This window comes from Desmodus rotundus, chromosome 8 (assembly GCF_022682495.2).
Source record: "Desmodus rotundus isolate HL8 chromosome 8, HLdesRot8A.1, whole genome shotgun sequence".
Classification (NCBI taxonomy): Eukaryota; Metazoa; Chordata; class Mammalia; order Chiroptera; family Phyllostomidae; genus Desmodus; species Desmodus rotundus.
The window spans coordinates 93,959,672-93,977,613 of NC_071394.1; the positions used below are offsets into that span (position 1 = coordinate 93,959,672).

Here is a 17,942-nt window from a genome sequence, read left to right on the forward strand (position 1 = left end):
AGAGGCCAGCCCTTGAGCTGAAGGAGAGGTTGAGGACTATTCCAGTTGGAGCCTGGCTGGAGTCACACTTTAGGAAAGCAAAGAAGGAAATAATAAGGTCTAGGGTAGAAGTTAATGAAATCAAGAATAGAAAAATTACAGAAAAAAAAAGAAACCTGGTTTCTTTTCTAAAGCTGGTTCTTTGAAAAAAAAAAAAAAATCAATGAAATTGACAAGCCTTTAGCTACACTAACCAAGAAAAAAAGAAAAAGACTCAAATTACTAGAATCAGAAGTGAAAAGGGACACTACCAACTGTACAGAAATAGAGGATTATAAAGTAATACTATGAATATTTTTACCAGTACTCTAGTAAATTAAATAACCTAGATGAAATGGACAAATTCCCACAAAGACACAAACTACTAAAGTAACTCATTGAAATTAAGAACAAACTGACAGTAACCAGAGGGGAGGAGAGAGGGGATAATGGGAGGAAAAGGGGGAAAGCTTTTCAGGAATATGTATAAAGGACACATGGACAAAACCAAAGAGGGGTAGGATCAAGGGTGGGGAGTGGGGATGGCTGGGGTAGGGGAGAGTGGTGGGGGTAAAATGGAGACAACTGTACTTGAACAACAATTAAATTTTAAAAAAGAAAAAGAAAAAAAAGAACCTATAAAAATGATGTGAAAATCTTTATTTAAAAAAAAGAAAATAAATAACTCAGGAAGAAATTTAAAAATCTGAATAGACCTATAACAAGTGAAGAGATTTAATCAGTAATTAAAAAACTACTCTCCACAAAGAAATTCCTAGGCCCAGATGGCTTACCTGCTGGATCCTAGCAGGCACTTAAAGAAGAATTAGTAACAATTCTTCACAAACTTTTCCAAGAAATAGAAGAGATGGAAACACTTCCCATCTCATTTTATAAAGTCATTATTACCTGGATACCAAAATCAAACAAAGACATCACAAAGAAAGAAAACTACAGACCAGTATCTCATGAATATGGATGCAAAAATCCTTAACAAAATACTAGCAAATTGAATCTAATAACATATAAAAAGAATTATGTTCCACACCTAAGTGGAATTTATGCCAGGAAAAATTTGTTTAACATAAAAATTAATATATCAATTAATAAAATAAAAATTACATGATCATCTCAATAGATGAAGAAAAAGCATTTGACAAAATTTGTTATGATAAAAAAACTCAACAAACTAGGAATAGAAGGGAACTCCAATCTTATAAATAGCATCTATGAAAAACCCACAGCTAACATCATACTTAATGGTGAAATACAGGATGCCCTCCCTCTGAGATCAGGAGCGAGACAAAGGTATCCATCCTCATTACTTCAATCAGCATTGTACTGGGTTCTAGTTAGGGCAATTAGGCAACGAAAATAAATAAAAGGCATTCAGATTGGAAAGGAAGAAGTAAAACTATGTCTATTCATAGATGCTATGATATGCAGATTATCCAAGGAATTCACTAAAAACTATTTGAATGAATGACTAAGTTCAGCAAGGCCGCAGGATACAAGAGCAGAATAGTAAAAGAAATTGTATTCATATACATTTGTAATGAACAATTTGAAAGTGAAACTAAGGAAACAATTCACCTTACGTTAGTAACAAAAATAATAAAATACTGAGGAATAAATTTAACAAAATAAGTAATTCATGCACTGAAAACTACAAATCATTATTGAAAGAAATTAAAGATCTAAGTAATTGGAAAAATACCTCATGTTTACGGATTGGAAGCCTTAACACTATTAAGATGGCAATATTCCCAAACTGACTTATAGACTCAAATGCAATCCCGGGCAGAATCCAAGTTGACTCCTTTGTAGAAACTGACAACTAATTCCAAAATTCACATGCAAAGAACCCAAACTACCCAGAAAATCTTGAAAAATAAAAACAAATTTGGAGAACTCACATATCTTGGTTTCTTTCTTTCTTTCCTTTTTTTTTAGGTTTATTTTATTCTATTTTTATTTTTTATTTTATGTTATTTTTATTTTTTATTGTTGTTCAAGTACAGTTGTCTCCATTTTCCTACAAAGCAACAGTAATCAAGACAGTCCAGTACTGGCTCAAGGATAAATACATTGACAGGAGGACCCCAAAATAACCCAGAATTTATTTATAAAAATTTGTTATTTTTTTCTTACATGTTAAACTTCAGTCACCTTCAAAGTACTCTCCATTTGATGCAATACACCTATCAAGACATTTTTTCCACTGCTCAAAACAGTTTGATGCCTTTTAGTGCTTCTGCCATTTTTGTTTTACCTCTTCCACATTGGCAAAATGTTTCCCTTTGAGGACTTTCTTCGACCAGGGAAATTTAGAAAAGTCACTTGGGGAGAGACTGGATAAATAGGGAGGTTGGAGCAGGTGTGCTTGTAAATCACCCATCATGAAATGGGCAAACATGGTGAAAGGGTCTTCAAAAAAATTCACTGAAGCCAAATGCAGCCTCTCACAACAATGCCAGCTGGTACACTGATACAGATGGGTTCCTAGACTTCCAGTCAAGATGGAGGTGTAGGTAGACACACTTTACCTCCTTGCACAACCATAAGAAGGATCACAACTAACCTCAAAATGAAAAACACCCAGAACTGTCAGAAAATCAAACTGTGTGGAAGTCTGACAGCCAAGGATTTGAAGAAGCCATATTCATCCAAATTGGTAGGAGGGGTGAGATGGGAAACCAGGGCAGAGAAGACATGGTGCGGTGGTGGGGAGGTGGTGGTGGTGAGGGGGCCAGGGGAACAGGTGGTTCCACATTTATGTGTGGTGGATAAAATCAGGAGGTATATCTTGGGAGTGAGCCATCCCAGCCCCAGGCCCAACTGCACAGCCCAGGGTTCCAGGGCCAAGAAAATAAAGCCTCATAACTTCTGGCTGTAAAAACCAGTGGAGGTTGGGGTGGAGGAAGAAACTGCCATTCTCTCAGGAGAGGCCATTTAAAGGGCCCACATAGTCCTAGAAGGAACACAAACTCACCCACTCTGGGAACCACCAATAGGGTGGCAGCTACGGGAGTGCTAGTTGCATACAGGAAGGGGGTGAAGTGACTGAAAATGGGGAGAGTGCTGACCAAGTCTCAGTGGCATTGTCCCCTCTCCAACCCATCCCTTATACACAGTCCCAAAGCAGTGAAGTGGGTTGGCCCACCCTGGTGAATGCTGAAGGCTCTGCCCTATATAACTTAACAGGTGCACTAAGACAAGGAGTAAAAGCAGCTCTACCTAACACACAGAAACAAACACAGGGAGGCTGCCAAATCAAGGGGACAAAGAAATATGGCCCAAATGAAAGAACAGGACAAAACCCCAGAAAAAGAACTCAGCAAAATGGAGATACATATGCAGAGTTCAAAACACTGGTTATAAGGATGCTCAGAAAACTCAATAAATATGGCAAAAGCATAAGAGAAGAAATGAAGGCTACACTAAGTAAAATAAAGAAAAATCCACAAGGAAACAACAATGAAGGTAAGGAAGCTGGAATTCAAATCCACAATCTGGAACATAAGGAAGAAATAAACATTCAACCAGAACAGAATGAAGACATAAGAATTAAAAAAAAAAAATGAGGAGAAAATAAGAAGACTCTGGGACATCTCCCAAGGTGCCAATATCTCAATCATAGAGATGCCAGAAGTAGAAGAGGAAGAGCAAGAAATTAAAACTTATTTGAAAAAATAATGAAAGAAAACTTCCCTAACTTGGTGAAGGCAATAGACATGCAAGTCCAGGAAGCACAGAGTCCCAAAACAAGTAGAACCCAAAGATGACCACACCAAGACACATCATAATTAAAATGCCAAAGGTTAAAGATAAAGAGAGAATCTTAAAATCAGCAAGAGAAAAGGAGACAGTTACCTACAAAGGAGTTCCCATAAGACTATCAACTGATTTCTCAAAAGAAACTTGTAGGCAAGAAGGGACTGGCAAGAAGTATTCAAAGTGATGAAAAGCAAGGACGTGCATCCAAGATTGCTCTATCCAGCAAAGCTATCATTTACAATGGAAGGGCAGATAAAGTGCTTCCAAGACAAGGCAAAGCTAAAGGAATTCATCATCACCAAGCCTTTATTATATGAAATGTTAAAGGGACTTATCTAAGAAAAAGAAGATCAAAACTATGAACAGTAAAATGACAACAAACTCACAACTATCAACATCTGAATCCAAAAAGTAAAAACCAACTAAGCAAAAAACTAGAATGGGAATAGAATCATAGATATGGAGATCATTTAGAGGGTTATCAGTGGGAAAGGGGAAGGAGGAGAATGGGGGAAAAGGTACAGGGATTAAGAAGCATGATTGGTAAGTACAAAATAGGCAGGGAGATGTTAAGAAAAGAAGAGGAAATAGAGAAGCCAAAGATCTTATATGCATGACCCATGGACATGTACTAAGGGGGAGGATTGCTGGAGGGAAGGGGGAAAAACTGGGACAACCGTAATAGCACAATCAATAAAATATACTTAAAAAAAAAAAAGACGGGTTCCTAGAAGACTCACCTAGCAGGGGAAGCCTGTACTACAAGGGGGCTGCCCTCCAGAAGACTATTCTGGTTTTTTTGGGTCCCCACTCATATAAGCCGGTAGAATAGAATTGCCAGTCCAGACATAACCCTTAGAGTCAACTGGTTTTTTTACAAGAAGGCCAAGACCATTCAATGAGGGAAAGAATAATTTTTTCAACTAATGGTGCTGGGACAAATGGATAGCCACACACAAAGGAATAAAGCAGGACTAGTACCTTACACCATATACAAACATTAACTCAAAATGAGTCAAAATGGATTACCTGAACATAAGAACTCAAATTATAAAGCTCTTAGCATAAAACAGGTTAAATCTCATGAACTTGGTTTTGGCAAAGGATTCTTAGATACAACACAAAAAGCATAAGCAACAAAACTTTTATGCTTCAAGGGACACCATTAAGAAAGTGAAAAGACAACCCATGGAATATGTTTGCAAATCACGTATCTGCTAAAGGACTTATATTTAGACTACATAAAGAGCTCTTATAATCCAACAATGAAAAGACAACCAAATTTTAAAATGGACAAAGGATCTGAAGTAACATTTCTCCAAAGAAGATACACAAATGGCCGATAAACACATGAAAAGATGCTCGGCATCATTAGTCATTGGAAAAATTCAACTCCAAACCTCAGTGAGATACCACTTCACGCCCACTAGGGTTTGGAAACCAGTCAGGCATTCCTTAAAAGATTAACCACAGGGCTATTGTATCACCCAGCAGTTCCCTCATCGGTGTACCCAAGAGAAATGAAAACATTCCTGTACAAGTTGTCCACAAATGTGTACAGCAGCATTATTCACAATAATCAAAAAGTGGAAACAAGCCAAACGCCCATCCTCTGACAAATGGATAAACAAAATGTAGTCTCTCCACACAGTGATCGGTGTCAGGCCTCGGGCACATGGTACAGGCCATTTTACCACCTCTGCACTAGGCCTTAGGAACAGTAGCCACGGCAGCAATAAAGTGGCCTCTGTTTTTCATTTTCTACCACCCTTTATTGCTCACAGGGCAGCGTGGCCATGGTTCAGGCAGAATTGGGTGTTCATATATAAACTGACTGTACTACTGTTTTAATACCATCAAAACCTTACCTAATACACACAATGGGCATAAATCTCTAAATATTATGCTGAGCAAAAAACAAGAGCCAAAGAACCCTTTCCATATAACTCCATTTATATTCAGTTCTAGAACAGGCAAGCTGTCTGTGGCAAAAAAGTACATCACACCAATGGTTGCTTCTTGGGCTTTTGGGGACAGGGATTGACCGGGAAGGGGCATGAAGGACCTTTCTGGAGTGTGGTAAATGTTCCATATCTTGATAGGGGTCTGAGTTGTGCTAGTTTTTGCATTTATAAAAACCCACGGAATGATAATATTAAATTTGTACATTTCCATGTATGTAATTTTACTAAAAAAAAAAAGAACCATAAACAATATTGACCCCTAGTTAATTATTTGCATGCTGAAGTGTTTGGGGGAGGTGTGCCTTGGTGGTTACAATGCACTTTGGAATGTGTTAAACGTGAACTGGATTGGGAGCTGGATAGATGAGTATAAGATAAAGTAAGTACAACACAATGTTAACAATTGTAGAAACGAGGTGGTAGATGTATGTTTGTTCACTGTACAAAGTCCTTCGGCTTTTCTATGTGTCTGAAATTTTTTACTAAAGAAAATATTGGGAACTGCAAACAAAAATCTTACACAGATTTGAAGCAGATGCCTAGCACAATCTGATGAACCGTGGAACCCTTCTCAGAGGCACGCATTCCAACCGAAACAAAATTTGACCCATAGTGAACCTCCAAAAGAACCAAATGGCTTAATGGCTTTCTAGACGTAGATGATGGGCAAGGAGTCAAAGGCAATTTGGGGAATTTGGGGAAAATATTAGTAAGAGAACAAGGATGAAATTATAATTGAAAATTGACATATTTAACTGTATGGACATGTTTCTGTTACAGATTTTAGTAGTTTCTTTATCTGGCTGTCTTGTTCCTCATTTAGCATCCAATTAATAAAGTTGCTACGGAAAGGCTACCTTAACGTTTTCATTTGGTTTAGTTCTGACAATTAAGGGTTCTTAGCCTAACACGGCTTCTTTATAAATCTTGGAGACCAAAACCACAAGCCCAGGTGGATTTTCCAGAGACGTACACTGATGCTGTGCTTGCTGACAGACTCAAGACAGGGTGGCCGGCACCCGCTGGGCACAGGGTCTGCTGAGACAGGAAAAGCAGCAGATGGCCAAACAACTACCTTTTCCTCCAATTTGTTCACTCATTGGGCGATCCATCTATTACGAGGACATGGAATCGTGGTCTTATGGCTGAAGACCTTTGTAGTCTGCTGAGTGTTTTCTAGAGAGACAGAGGTACTGAGGATCCCCCAAATGAAATGTCTTAGAGGAAACTAGGTGAAGAAATCAGGAGGTTCGGGCTGCCGATGAGCAGCTATGTCAATACAATTCCCTGGACCCAGTTTCTCTACCAGGATGAGGAAGGAGCTATACTGGATTCACATAGTCAGTGTTTCTTCTCCCCGAAGTTGTCCCAGCACTGTGCCAAGCTCCTTCATATATGTCACCTCATTTTAACCCAGGCCACAACTCTCCCGGAGCTTGTCATTTCCATTTTACAGACATGGAAACTGAGGCCAGAGGTTTTGTGGCTTGCCAAAGATCACATGACCGTAAAGTTCTCTCCCTCTCTTTTACATCCAGGTCTCCTTTCTCAGAGCCCAGTGTCCCCTGACTATTCCTGCAGCTCAGTACTTCTGTGAAGGTTTTGGCTGGGGTCAGCGTGAATCCAAACATTTAGAAAATGCAATTAACTTTCCTCCAAAGAATGCCCCTGATTCAGCATCCTCCACCAACCCACGAGACACAGTGAGAACCTTCAGGGAGCACAAAACTGGCTCTCCCAGGGGTGGCCCTTTAGGATAGCTCTTCCTGCTTTGTCATTCTCAGAAACCCACAGCCTGACAAAGACCTCCTGCAGGAGCAGGGGGCTTCTGGGGAAGTAGACAGGCAGCTCTGACTTATCCCATTCCAGGGGCACTGTGTCTCTGCTCCGTGAAGGGACAGGCAGCATTTTCAGGAAGGGGGATTCTTTTGGTGGGGGGGGGGTGTCACGCCTCCTGTGGCTGCTTCTTTCCTCACACAGCAAGACTCATTCTCTCTGGCCCTCATCTTCCTCAGTCTGGGGGCCCATAGCAGCCTTCCACCCTGGGGCTGAGGAGCTTGGGGAAACTCAACATGTGTGACTGAGAGTGCCCTCAACCCCCAGGAAGGTGGTCTGCAAGGGTTCTCAGAGGGCACCTGACCCGCCCTTCTGTGCACACCGCTGCCTTCACAGCAGCAGTCCCGACACTTCTCATTTTTGAAGACATCAGTCTATCTTATTGGACAAGAGGTGTTTTTCCCCCAGCGGAAGAAGAGAGACTGACAGCATGAACTGGAGCAAGAGGGAGACACACACACACAGAAATAAAGTAAGTGACGCATGGTGAGAACAAGGAGGCAGTGCAGGTGTTAATAGTGGTAGAGGGAGAGTGGGAACTGCTGGCGGTAGAGAAAGAGGAAAAGAAGGAAAGAGAAATCACTGCAAACAAGCAGAAGGGGGCAGCCTTCACATCTCCAAGCAAAGGCTCATGCATGACATTTTTCTCAGGTAAGGATAAAGTTAGCCTCTAAGGATGCTCGCAGAGCTCAACATTATATCTAGGTTTCCTTTTCTGCACCTGTGACCCAGGCCTAACCTGATGGCTCCCTCTCAGGCCACAGTGATTGGTTCTTGCCTGGGTGCATGATTCCAGGCAGTCCCATGAGACTCCTCCCCAGGAGCTGTCTTGGAACCATTATGAAAAGGAAACTGTTTCCCACTGGACTTTGTGCAAAAGAACGAAATCTGAAATCTCCCTGCATGATGGTCTCAGGGAGATCCTACTTGAGAATGAAGCCAACACAGAGGGAAGCAAAATCGGAAGATGGAGACAAATCCCTGACAAGATCCACTCAGCTCCTGGATCCAGCTGCGCCTGAAGCCATGCCTATCCTGAAAGTTTCAGGTATATGATCTGAATCTCTTTTAAGCTTAAGTCAGTTTGAGTCAGAGATTCTGTCATTAGCAATTAAAATAGTCCTACCAGAAAATGAAAACCCACCTATCAGTCTTGCTTCTTTCACTAGCTTCCAGAAACCACACCTGAGTACATACCCAGCTCTTCTGACAAATATTGTGGCCAACAGGGCCTGGGACTGTCCCACAAGAGAAGCACCAAGGTCACTAAGAGAACTGCTGAATAATGATTTTCAAAAAGTAAAGGCACCACAGGGAGAAAGGGAGACAGGAGGGCTGTGTGTAGTCTGTACTGGGCTACGCTACGACTTCAACAGGCCCTCTGCACTTTTGCCAGCATGGGTCTCTTCCTCCATTAAAAAGTTAAAAATTAAATTTAAAACTGCTTTGGTATAAAGATGAATATAACCCAGGCTAGGTCATATTCATTTTTTTCTTCTTGCTTGAAAAGAAATTAAGACATTTTAAAATATCATAGGCCCCTGGACACTACACCCACTCTGCCTAATGGATAGGCTGGCCCTGGGCCTGTATTATCCAGATTGTTTATCTGCACAGTCCAGGTGCCCCAGAGTCTAGTCTAGAAGGGGTGTTAGGGCCTGCTGAGCCCCTTGGAGCCCAGGCTGGCCTCTCCCTCACCCCCTCCATTTCTCTGGGTCATCCCTGTTAGGCTTAGCAGTGTGGCACCGCATGGCACTAGGACACATCTGTAGTCTGGCATTGTCACTATGATCATGGGGAGCTGCTCCCAACCTGTCAGGTAACAAGACTGGTGGTCCCCGACGACCCAAGTCTAGCTCAGCAACACGCCCCAAGTCCCGGCACAGGCTGGGCACAGGACAGATCCCTGGTGGGGGAGGGACAGAGGGACAAAGCATGCTCCCTACTTAGGAAACTGTTGTCATGTAGGATATGCACTTGGGCCAGCAAGGACACAAAAAGGAATGAGGGATGTGTCAAATGGGAGTGCACAGGCCGCGGAGGTCTTCCTGGGCCCCCACCTGTTCTGGAGGATGTGATGATGTACGAAGTTGGAGGGGTTATGCGGTCCAGCCCAGCATTAAGCAGTCATGAGTCAGCATGAGAGGCCCCAGGTAGGCTCCTTGGCCCCAGATTACCCCTCACTCACCTTCATCACTGGTGTGAGGTTCAGTGCCATTGTCGTGGTCTACTTCATCAATGGTCCCTGGCTCACTGTGCGGGCTGTCACTGCAAGGAGATACAGGAGGGGAACTCACTGGGGGGCTTTGTACCCTCACACTGCCCTTAGCCTCCCTCGGGCAACAGCCCAGTCCACTTCTGGGCCTTGACCCAGATCAGGCCCAGGCCCACTTGACCCCATCTTTTCCATTTGACCATCCATGGACTTTCCTTCCTAAGAGAAAACCACTTTCGGCTCCCTGGTCGGGAAGCTTCCCTGCATAACCTTCCCTGGCTGCCCCCAGCCCTGGAATTTGTTGGGCTGTCTTCTCAGTAAAGTTGTCAATGCCAAGGTGTTCTGTAAGATCCAGAGGGCAGTGGTAAAACCCTGGCTTTTATCCTTATGAAACCACAGGGCAGAAAAGAAAGGCATTTTGGAAGTACTGTGAGTCATTCATTTAGCCTGGCTCCCTGCATTCACAGGAGGTGAGCATCCAGCGAAGTGGAGTGAAGCTCACGAGGAGCAGTCGGAGCCGCCTTCCGCTGCTGTGTGCAGAAGCCCAGCTCAGTCTCGGCGGCATCAGCAGGCGGGCAACCAGGATGGACGGAGTGGTAGAGTGAGTCAAGGCCTGTCAAATTTAGTCATATATGCACTGGGATAATTTCACTAGCTGCTACCCTCTCATGAGATTATAAACTTCTTGAGGCTAGGGTTCACTCACATAGTCAGTATTTTTACTGAGTCATTGCTTGAGTCCTAATATATGCCTGACACTGTGCTAGGTATGTGGGATGCACTGAGGGGTCAGGTGGACACAGACCTGCTCTCATGGGCCAGGAAATAAAACTGCTGCAAGTAGAAATGCTTTACATAGGAGCGGATGAGCAGAGATAAGAACTAAGACAAGAGCAGAGGAGACCTACACAGAGTGGTCAGGGAAGGCTTCTTGGAGGAGGTGACATTTGTAACACCATTTAAAGGAATATAGATTTTATTGTGAAAAATTCTCTATTGCCTCCTGGATAAGGTCCAGACTCTACACAATGGCTTGTTTCAGACCTCTCATCACTTGGCTCCTGCTGGCTTGCAGAGCATCCTCTCTCACCAGCCCCTCGTCCTGTGAAAAACACTCTGGATACACAGAACTGCATTTCCTTGTTTAGAACATTCTTTGCCCACTCCACCTGGCTGATGCCAGTTCATTCTGTAGGTCTCAGTTAAGTCATTGTTTCCTTCAGGAAGCCTTTCCTGAACTCGCTACACTGGCTCGGGGGACCCCACTTCTGAAACTGCCTATTCCCGCCTCCACCAGGGCTCCACGCATCAGGGGTTAATCCTGTTCCAGGTACATCCCTTCCCCCTCAGCCCAGAGCCTGAGCCATCCATGAGATGCTGGCCTGAGCTCATGACCATTTGTTGAATCAGTGAATGTTGTCCATTGTGATGAGACCCTCAGCCAAATCTCACTTTTGTGCTTTGAAAATGTCTCTAAAATTACCATGTAATTAATTGTGTTCCTTTCTTATGGGATGCAAATGCAATTAAGAAGAGTGTGGTGACTGTATATTTTTCTTTGACAAATACACTAATATCTGTAGGACCCTATCCAGAATGCTGATTTTATATACGTATAGCAACACGAACAGAGAGCTGGTAATGATTACAAAAACTTGAAAAGCTCTTTGTCCAGAAAGTCTGCTTGCTGGCTGTTTAATGTTTCTATTACAGAACAGGGACAGACTCGCTCCTAGTGCCTCAAATGAGATTAAAGAGCTATGATTAGATAACGCCAGGGTCTGGTCCTTCTGTGCGGGGAAACATGGGCTAGAACATGTCTTTTCTTTGAAGCAGTGGCCAAATATGCCCATGAAACTAAAGCAATTCGAGAATCAGGAATACTCTGACAATCAAAAGACAGACTCCTGTAGGCACCTGGCTCAAAGCAGTGCACATAATGCCTAAATATAGAGCTGTGCGTTGTCCTGGATTGAGAGTAAAGAAAGAATTCGAACCCTTTGACTGGTTGGTCTCTGTCAGTTGGTGTTCTGACTCTCCTGTCTTTTCCACATTAAAAAAAATCCTACTTACTTCATGTCAGGTCTTAGCCTAGGGGAGCAGTCAGCCCTGATTTTGATAAGGTTCTGACCTACTTCTCCCCAGACCCACTTTGGTGCCCAACTAGCACCTGTTGACCTGGTGTGGAGCTCTCACTGACAGCGAGTTCACTTTGGAAATGAGAACTCTGGGTGGAAGGGGACAATGGCAGGATATGTCACTCTCTGTTCATGTGTTTGAAATGGGGTAACCTACTTCCCTGCTGCCTGAGATGGGCTGACAATTCACCTGGCCAATGACAGCATTACATCTGCTAATCTCAGTGCACCAGACTCAAGCCTTAGCAGTTCCACTGGGGATGCTGAGAGAATAGGCTCTAAATCTGGAGTTACCAGAAGCCTTCTTCTTCTTTTTTTTTTTTTTTTTTAAGATTTTATTTATTTATTTTTAGAGAGGGGGAGAAACATCAATGTGTGGTTGCCTCTCAGGCGCCCCCTACTGAGGACTTGGCCTGCAACCCAGGCATGTACCCTGACTGGGAATTGAACTGGTGACCCTTTGGTTCGCAGGCTGGCACTCAATCCACTGAGCCACACCAGCCAGGACACCAGATGCCTTCTTGAAACCTCCAAGAAATAGGCTACCTGAGAATGAAGCCAACATGGAAGAGAGCAGAGCCACAGGCTGGGGATTGTAGGACTGAGTCCTGATGATAACAGTTGAGCCCCTCATGATCCTAGACTTTTTAAGTAAACCAATAAATTCCCATTTAGCTTAAGCCAATGTGAGTTGTACCTCCATCCCTTATAAATCAACAGTCTTGACTGATGCATCTATCTCATGTCAGGTTGCTGTGAAGCTCAAATGAGAAAATGTGTATGGGGGTACAGACTATAAAGCAGTAAGAAAATTAAAGGGTTTCTTACTGTTCCTGTTCAACAGCAACATCAACAACAATGATGGTAATAATAATATTAAGAGGAATGGAATCTTACCAATATTCTTCCCCTCCAGCCATGCATTTTTCATACACGGGTCCCTCTAGCTCCCGGGGACTGGGGAAGATGGCTTCATGATGGATGATGATGGTTTTGATGACTTCGTTGACGTGTGCCTGGCAGGACACAGGGTCCTGCCCATCAGGAATGTGCATGAGGGTGGGCCCGAAGCAGATGGCCAGGTTGTAGGGATCCATCATGTTCTCATCACTATACTGCGAGAGGCTACGAGAGAGGAGGCACCCACAAGTCACCTGGGAAAGGCGAAGCCTCCCCCTGTGGTTTCTTTCTCTTGGGGCTCCACTCAACTCTGGGAGGGTTCCATGTTATAAGAACAGCTGCACCTGCAAAAACCTCAGGACCCCCCTCCCAAAAGAGGTCAGGGCTGAGTCAAAGAGGGCCCCCCCCTGGCTGGACAACTCACTGGTTGAGGAAAGCGAAGAGATATCTCATGACCACGATGACCACGCGGGGAAGGGTGATGAGGATTTGTTGGATCTGGTGCACCCTCTCAGCTGGGCTCTCCAGTTCTGCAACATAAAGGGGCTTTCAGGTCGCCTATCACCCTCAGAGCTAAACAGACAACATTTGTGAGTTCCACCTGGTACTAGATCAGGCTACATGGTTCAGGGAAGCCAGTTCTATTCAGTTCTGGGGACTGAAATGGGACCCTGGCTTGGCCAATGAAAGCATCATATTCCCCTGGCCAGGGAAGGGTCAGAACCTAATCAGAACTGACCACAGTTGATCCTTGGGACTTTGGGCCAGAGAAACCGAGAGAGAGGCACCCTCTTGAAACTGGGTAGAGGAAAGTGTGAAGCTGCTGGGGGATTCCACAGGAAAAGATCTTGCCCAAAAGTGATGACAACCCAGAAACAGAGGGGACAGATTCCTGCTGATGCCATGTGGGGTCTGTGTCCAGTGAGGGTCCAAAATCTCATGAATGTGAGCCCATGCATTCCCGTTTATGGATTAAGCCAGTATAAGTTGAGTTTCTGTCACCTGTAACCTATGTTTCATTAAACTCTTTATAAACACCAGATCAGCTATTGCACAGGCTGGCACATAGTAGGTGCTCAGGCAAAGAGTGTTGAATCAGTCAGGCCAGGGGTGGGAGCAGCAAATTGGGCTTGATAAGGAGAGCAAAGTGCTACGTATGCTTTGCCTTGTGGAGAGGGAAAGCTGGCACTGCGAAGAGTGAGCTGTCAAAGCTCTGCTGTTTTTCTGCAGCGCTGATGCTGAGCTGACACACAAATCCACGTCAGTGTCTTTTTCAGAAGACATGTTTTTTCAGCATAGTTCCTCCCCCACATTTTGTCAACATGTTTCTTCTAAAACACACCTTTCCCACTTCTCCTCTGCATCCAAGGCCCTTCATGAAGGAGCTTCCACCAGCCCTGCACGCCCATCTCCTAGTCACTGCCCCTTCCCAACATGTCTGAAGGTGACTTAGAGCCATGCTTCTCAGAGGAAGCAGCAGTGTACCTCGAGGGACATTGCAGATATACTCGTGTGAGGCATTCTCTGAGGTTGCCACAGAGACTGGAGGGTGCTACTGGCATTTGGCATCCGGGGGCGGGGTGCTGGCGCTGCTCCTGCCCTATGTCCAATAGTGCCCCATGGTGGAACTCCGTGGCAGGCCACTTACCCACCATCTCCCTCTCACAAAGGGTTTGGTCACTCCTAGGCCTTTGCACACACTGCTGATCTCTCTTGTCTGTCAGGCACACTCCAGCCCACCTTCAAGGTCTGGCTCCAGGCAGCCCCACCGAGCCTTCCCACAGAGTTAAGCTCTCACACCTTGGTTGATTCCACTGCCCCTCCACGTCCTCAGCTTCGGCCATCATGCCCTAGTGCCACCTTCACTATTATTTATTAATTTTTTAATTAAAAACATTTATTTAAAAAGGAGACTTCACCTCATTCTGTAAATGAGAAATAAGGATCACTTGCCATAATTAGAAGGTAGTAAAAATAGATACAATGCAATCAAAACAATGTTACTAAATTATAGGTAGACATTGTTCTATAACAAAAGTTCCTGAGACTGAATTCCAGCTCTCCATGTAGAAGGGAGATTGGCCATGAGGTTTTCTCCTTGATGTAAATAATCACAGGGTTTGGGAAGGAACTGAGAAGGGACGTTCTTTCTCACAGTATGATTCAGGCTGTGACTCAAGTCATTCAATGTAACAAGCTCGTGCCAGAGATCAACCACCTTGTCCGCTGAGGACCCTGCTTGGGAACTGGACTACTGGGACTTCTGGAAACACGGGCTGAGCAGGTGACACAGGGCTCAGACAAGGTTGGACCTTTGTGGTCTGGAATTTCTCAGGGGTGATTTGGAGCTTGGAGTGGGTCAGGAAAGATGATCAGGAAGCGGTGTGAAGGGCAGGCGGGTGGAGACTGGGTCTTTCACGCGAGGCGCAGGAGGGGGTTAGGCCTCCCTGGGCTGTCACCACAAGTGGGGCGATTTCTTTGCTGCAGATCTCTCTCAGATCATTGTAAGGAGTATCCCTACTGAAACTGAGGGTGGGATAATTTTCTGCCAATCATATTAAGGAGTTTTCCAAAACACTAAAATGTCCATATTCTAAATTAAAAGTTAATTTAAAAGTATTGCCAAAAGGTTTCCTTGGATTTTCGCATCTTACAGGCAAGGCGCCTTTACTTCAACCCCCTGGCCTGGGCTCCTGACTTCATCCACAGACATACCAGCCAAGGAGGACTCTGACAGCTAGAGGAAGCCCCTAGTCAACTTATTTTTACCATTTTCTTTGTTTGTCACATTGCTGACCTGACTCCCAAACCCTCCATGGCTCCCCATTACCCAAGGGGAAAATCTCTGGAATCCTTGCAAGGCATTCAAGGTCTTCCCTCTCTTACTCTGGGTCACCCTTCCAGCCTCTTGCACCATGCTCTGGATGGGACACCCTCCTGCTGGACCACTGGTCAGTGCGTCCCCAACCCCTCCCAGGATCCCTGTGTCCACCCCTCCTGAAGACCGCTCACAGATCACTCTCAGCTATGATCTAAGAAACTAAGTCTTCTTCTATCCTTCTCTTCTGAGCTTCTTCCGTACCAGGGGTGTACTGTTCTCGTTAGCTCTTCCATTATAAACCATCTTGTTATTTCCACAACTAAGTTTTAAGTTCCGTGAGGACAAGGGCCACACTGCTGCTTTCACAGGGTCCCTCCTATGTGCCTAGCACGATGATGAGCTCATAGTGGAACCTCAATGGAAATGACCATTCTGCCTGGGAAATACTTACTAATAGTAGATATCAAATCTTGAAACCTTTCCTTAGGAAAGAGTGGGTTTTCCAGTCCTCGGAAATACAGTTTTAAAACACCAGCGACTGAATTGATATCTCGTTCATTTTGATCATCCACAAGGGGGTCTTCACCTGTGAGGAAACAGGGGCAATGGGTCAGCCTCGTAAGGAGTCAGGGAGCACGCAGATGGCAGAGAGATGACTGAGGCCAGCCCAAACTGCAGGGGAGGCAGATGGGAGAACCTCCTCCACACAGCAAGTTCAGAGTTCTCCCTGCAACTGATTTTGTAAATGTTCAAGTCTATAGCAGTGTTGTAAAAATAAAATAAAACCACCCATCACCCTTCCCTTACACTCATTAAGTCACACTCATCTTTGCCATATCTGCTTTCTCCCCACTGGGGCTGCACAGTTTATACAACCACCGGCAACACAGGAAAAGCCTTCTTTTCCTCAGCCCTGCCCAAGGAATGTTGTCAAGCTTTTGGATTTTGGCCAATAGGACAGGGCAAATGATCTCGCAGGAGAGCAGCACTTTGCAATTTAATCGGGGCTGCTGAGCTGGTTCACCACCAGGAGAGCTTTCATGGGGGAGGGGAGAGGAATCGCAGCAATGCACCACCTCCCTGAAGGTGCTGAGAGAAGTCTGCACAATGGCCTTCTCTCTCTCCCAGAACAGCCCAGAGCACCCTGAGACCGGCAGGCAGTGAAGAGCACAACTGGAAATTCATACTTAGCTCTCTCTACCCTGCCTCCACAGGAGGAGAATGTGAGCCAGGGCCGCAGCTCAAATCAGAAAAAGCCCCCTTTTCTCCCGAACTAGGGCTGTGGCATACAGAACCTGAGCCCAAGTCCCCCTGCTGCCCTCTCGGAAGAGCACCCTTGTGCAGTGCCCAACCTGAACGACGTGAGTGACAGCCAGACACTGGTGTTCCATAGGTTGGTCTCAGATGTCCCCGTGGGAGGAGAGAGAATGCTTCCCTGACAAGTCTTTTTCATGGGAAAGGAGGAGAGGAAACATTAAAAAATCATGGCCTGCACAGCTACAGCACATTCACACGCGTCCTCTCCCTTCATCCTCACAACAGCACCAAAGGAGGCGCAGTTTCCACGCCACCCTTCTCTCTCTCTCTCTCGAGAAAGCTGAGGCCCCAACATGTGAGGCACCTTGCCCACACTCATGTGGGCAAAAATAGTACAGGCAGCTCCCCAATCTCATGAATGCCTGGAAGATGGTCCTTCTTCTGCCTTTTCAATTCTGTCTGCCTGTTTGCATGCCTCTTGTCTATCTTCCTTCCTTCCCCCTTCCATTCCTTCTTCCCTCCTTCCTCTACAGTAGAATCCCAACCTTTCTTTTTTTCTGTCAACGAATAGAAGAGAGATGTCTTAGTTGACCGGGGGGTAGAGGTTCAAGGCCTATCCCCTCAACCTCCCTCTCTATCCCAGTAGCAGCCCTTGAGGCCCCTCTGAAGGACCGTAAGAGTTCTGAACTCTGTGCTGTGTTAAGCCGTTTCCTTATTATTACCGCACCTTACTCTTGTGGTTTCATGGTGCAAAAGTGCACAGATTTTTGTCTCCATATTAGCTCCCCTTGTTAAACATGATTAACACATTGATATTACACACTATTTGCTCTTGCTCTGCCTCCCAGAAGATACTCAGTCTGTAAAATCCCTTCCTCCTAGCTTAGGCCTTTGGCTCTCTGAAACACTAGTCAGTTTGGGCCCCAGAAGTGAATGCAATTCCAGAGCTCAAGATGAGCAGGAAGGTTTGTGTGAATGATGGCTTCCTCCAGGAGGAGAATTAGAGCTAAAAGCCA

At 44.8% G+C, this 17,942-nt stretch overlaps 1 protein-coding gene across 7 annotated transcripts in view; it reads right to left on the bottom strand.

Moving 5' to 3' along the window:
* The window catches only part of SRGAP3 (SLIT-ROBO Rho GTPase activating protein 3), a 348,421-nt gene that overhangs the window by 20,163 nt on the left and 310,316 nt on the right, over positions 1 to 17,942 (bottom strand). For all 7 annotated transcript variants that reach the window (XM_053929334.1, XM_053929335.1, XM_045192165.2 and 4 more), the window contains 4 exons: positions 16,121 to 16,255; positions 13,273 to 13,378; positions 12,846 to 13,073; positions 9,784 to 9,863 (listed from right to left, as the gene is read on the bottom strand). In XM_053929334.1, coding sequence (XP_053785309.1) covers positions 9,784 to 9,863; positions 12,846 to 13,073; positions 13,273 to 13,378; positions 16,121 to 16,255 — 549 coding nt within the window. The remainder of the gene's footprint in view (positions 1 to 9,783; positions 9,864 to 12,845; positions 13,074 to 13,272; positions 13,379 to 16,120; positions 16,256 to 17,942) is intronic.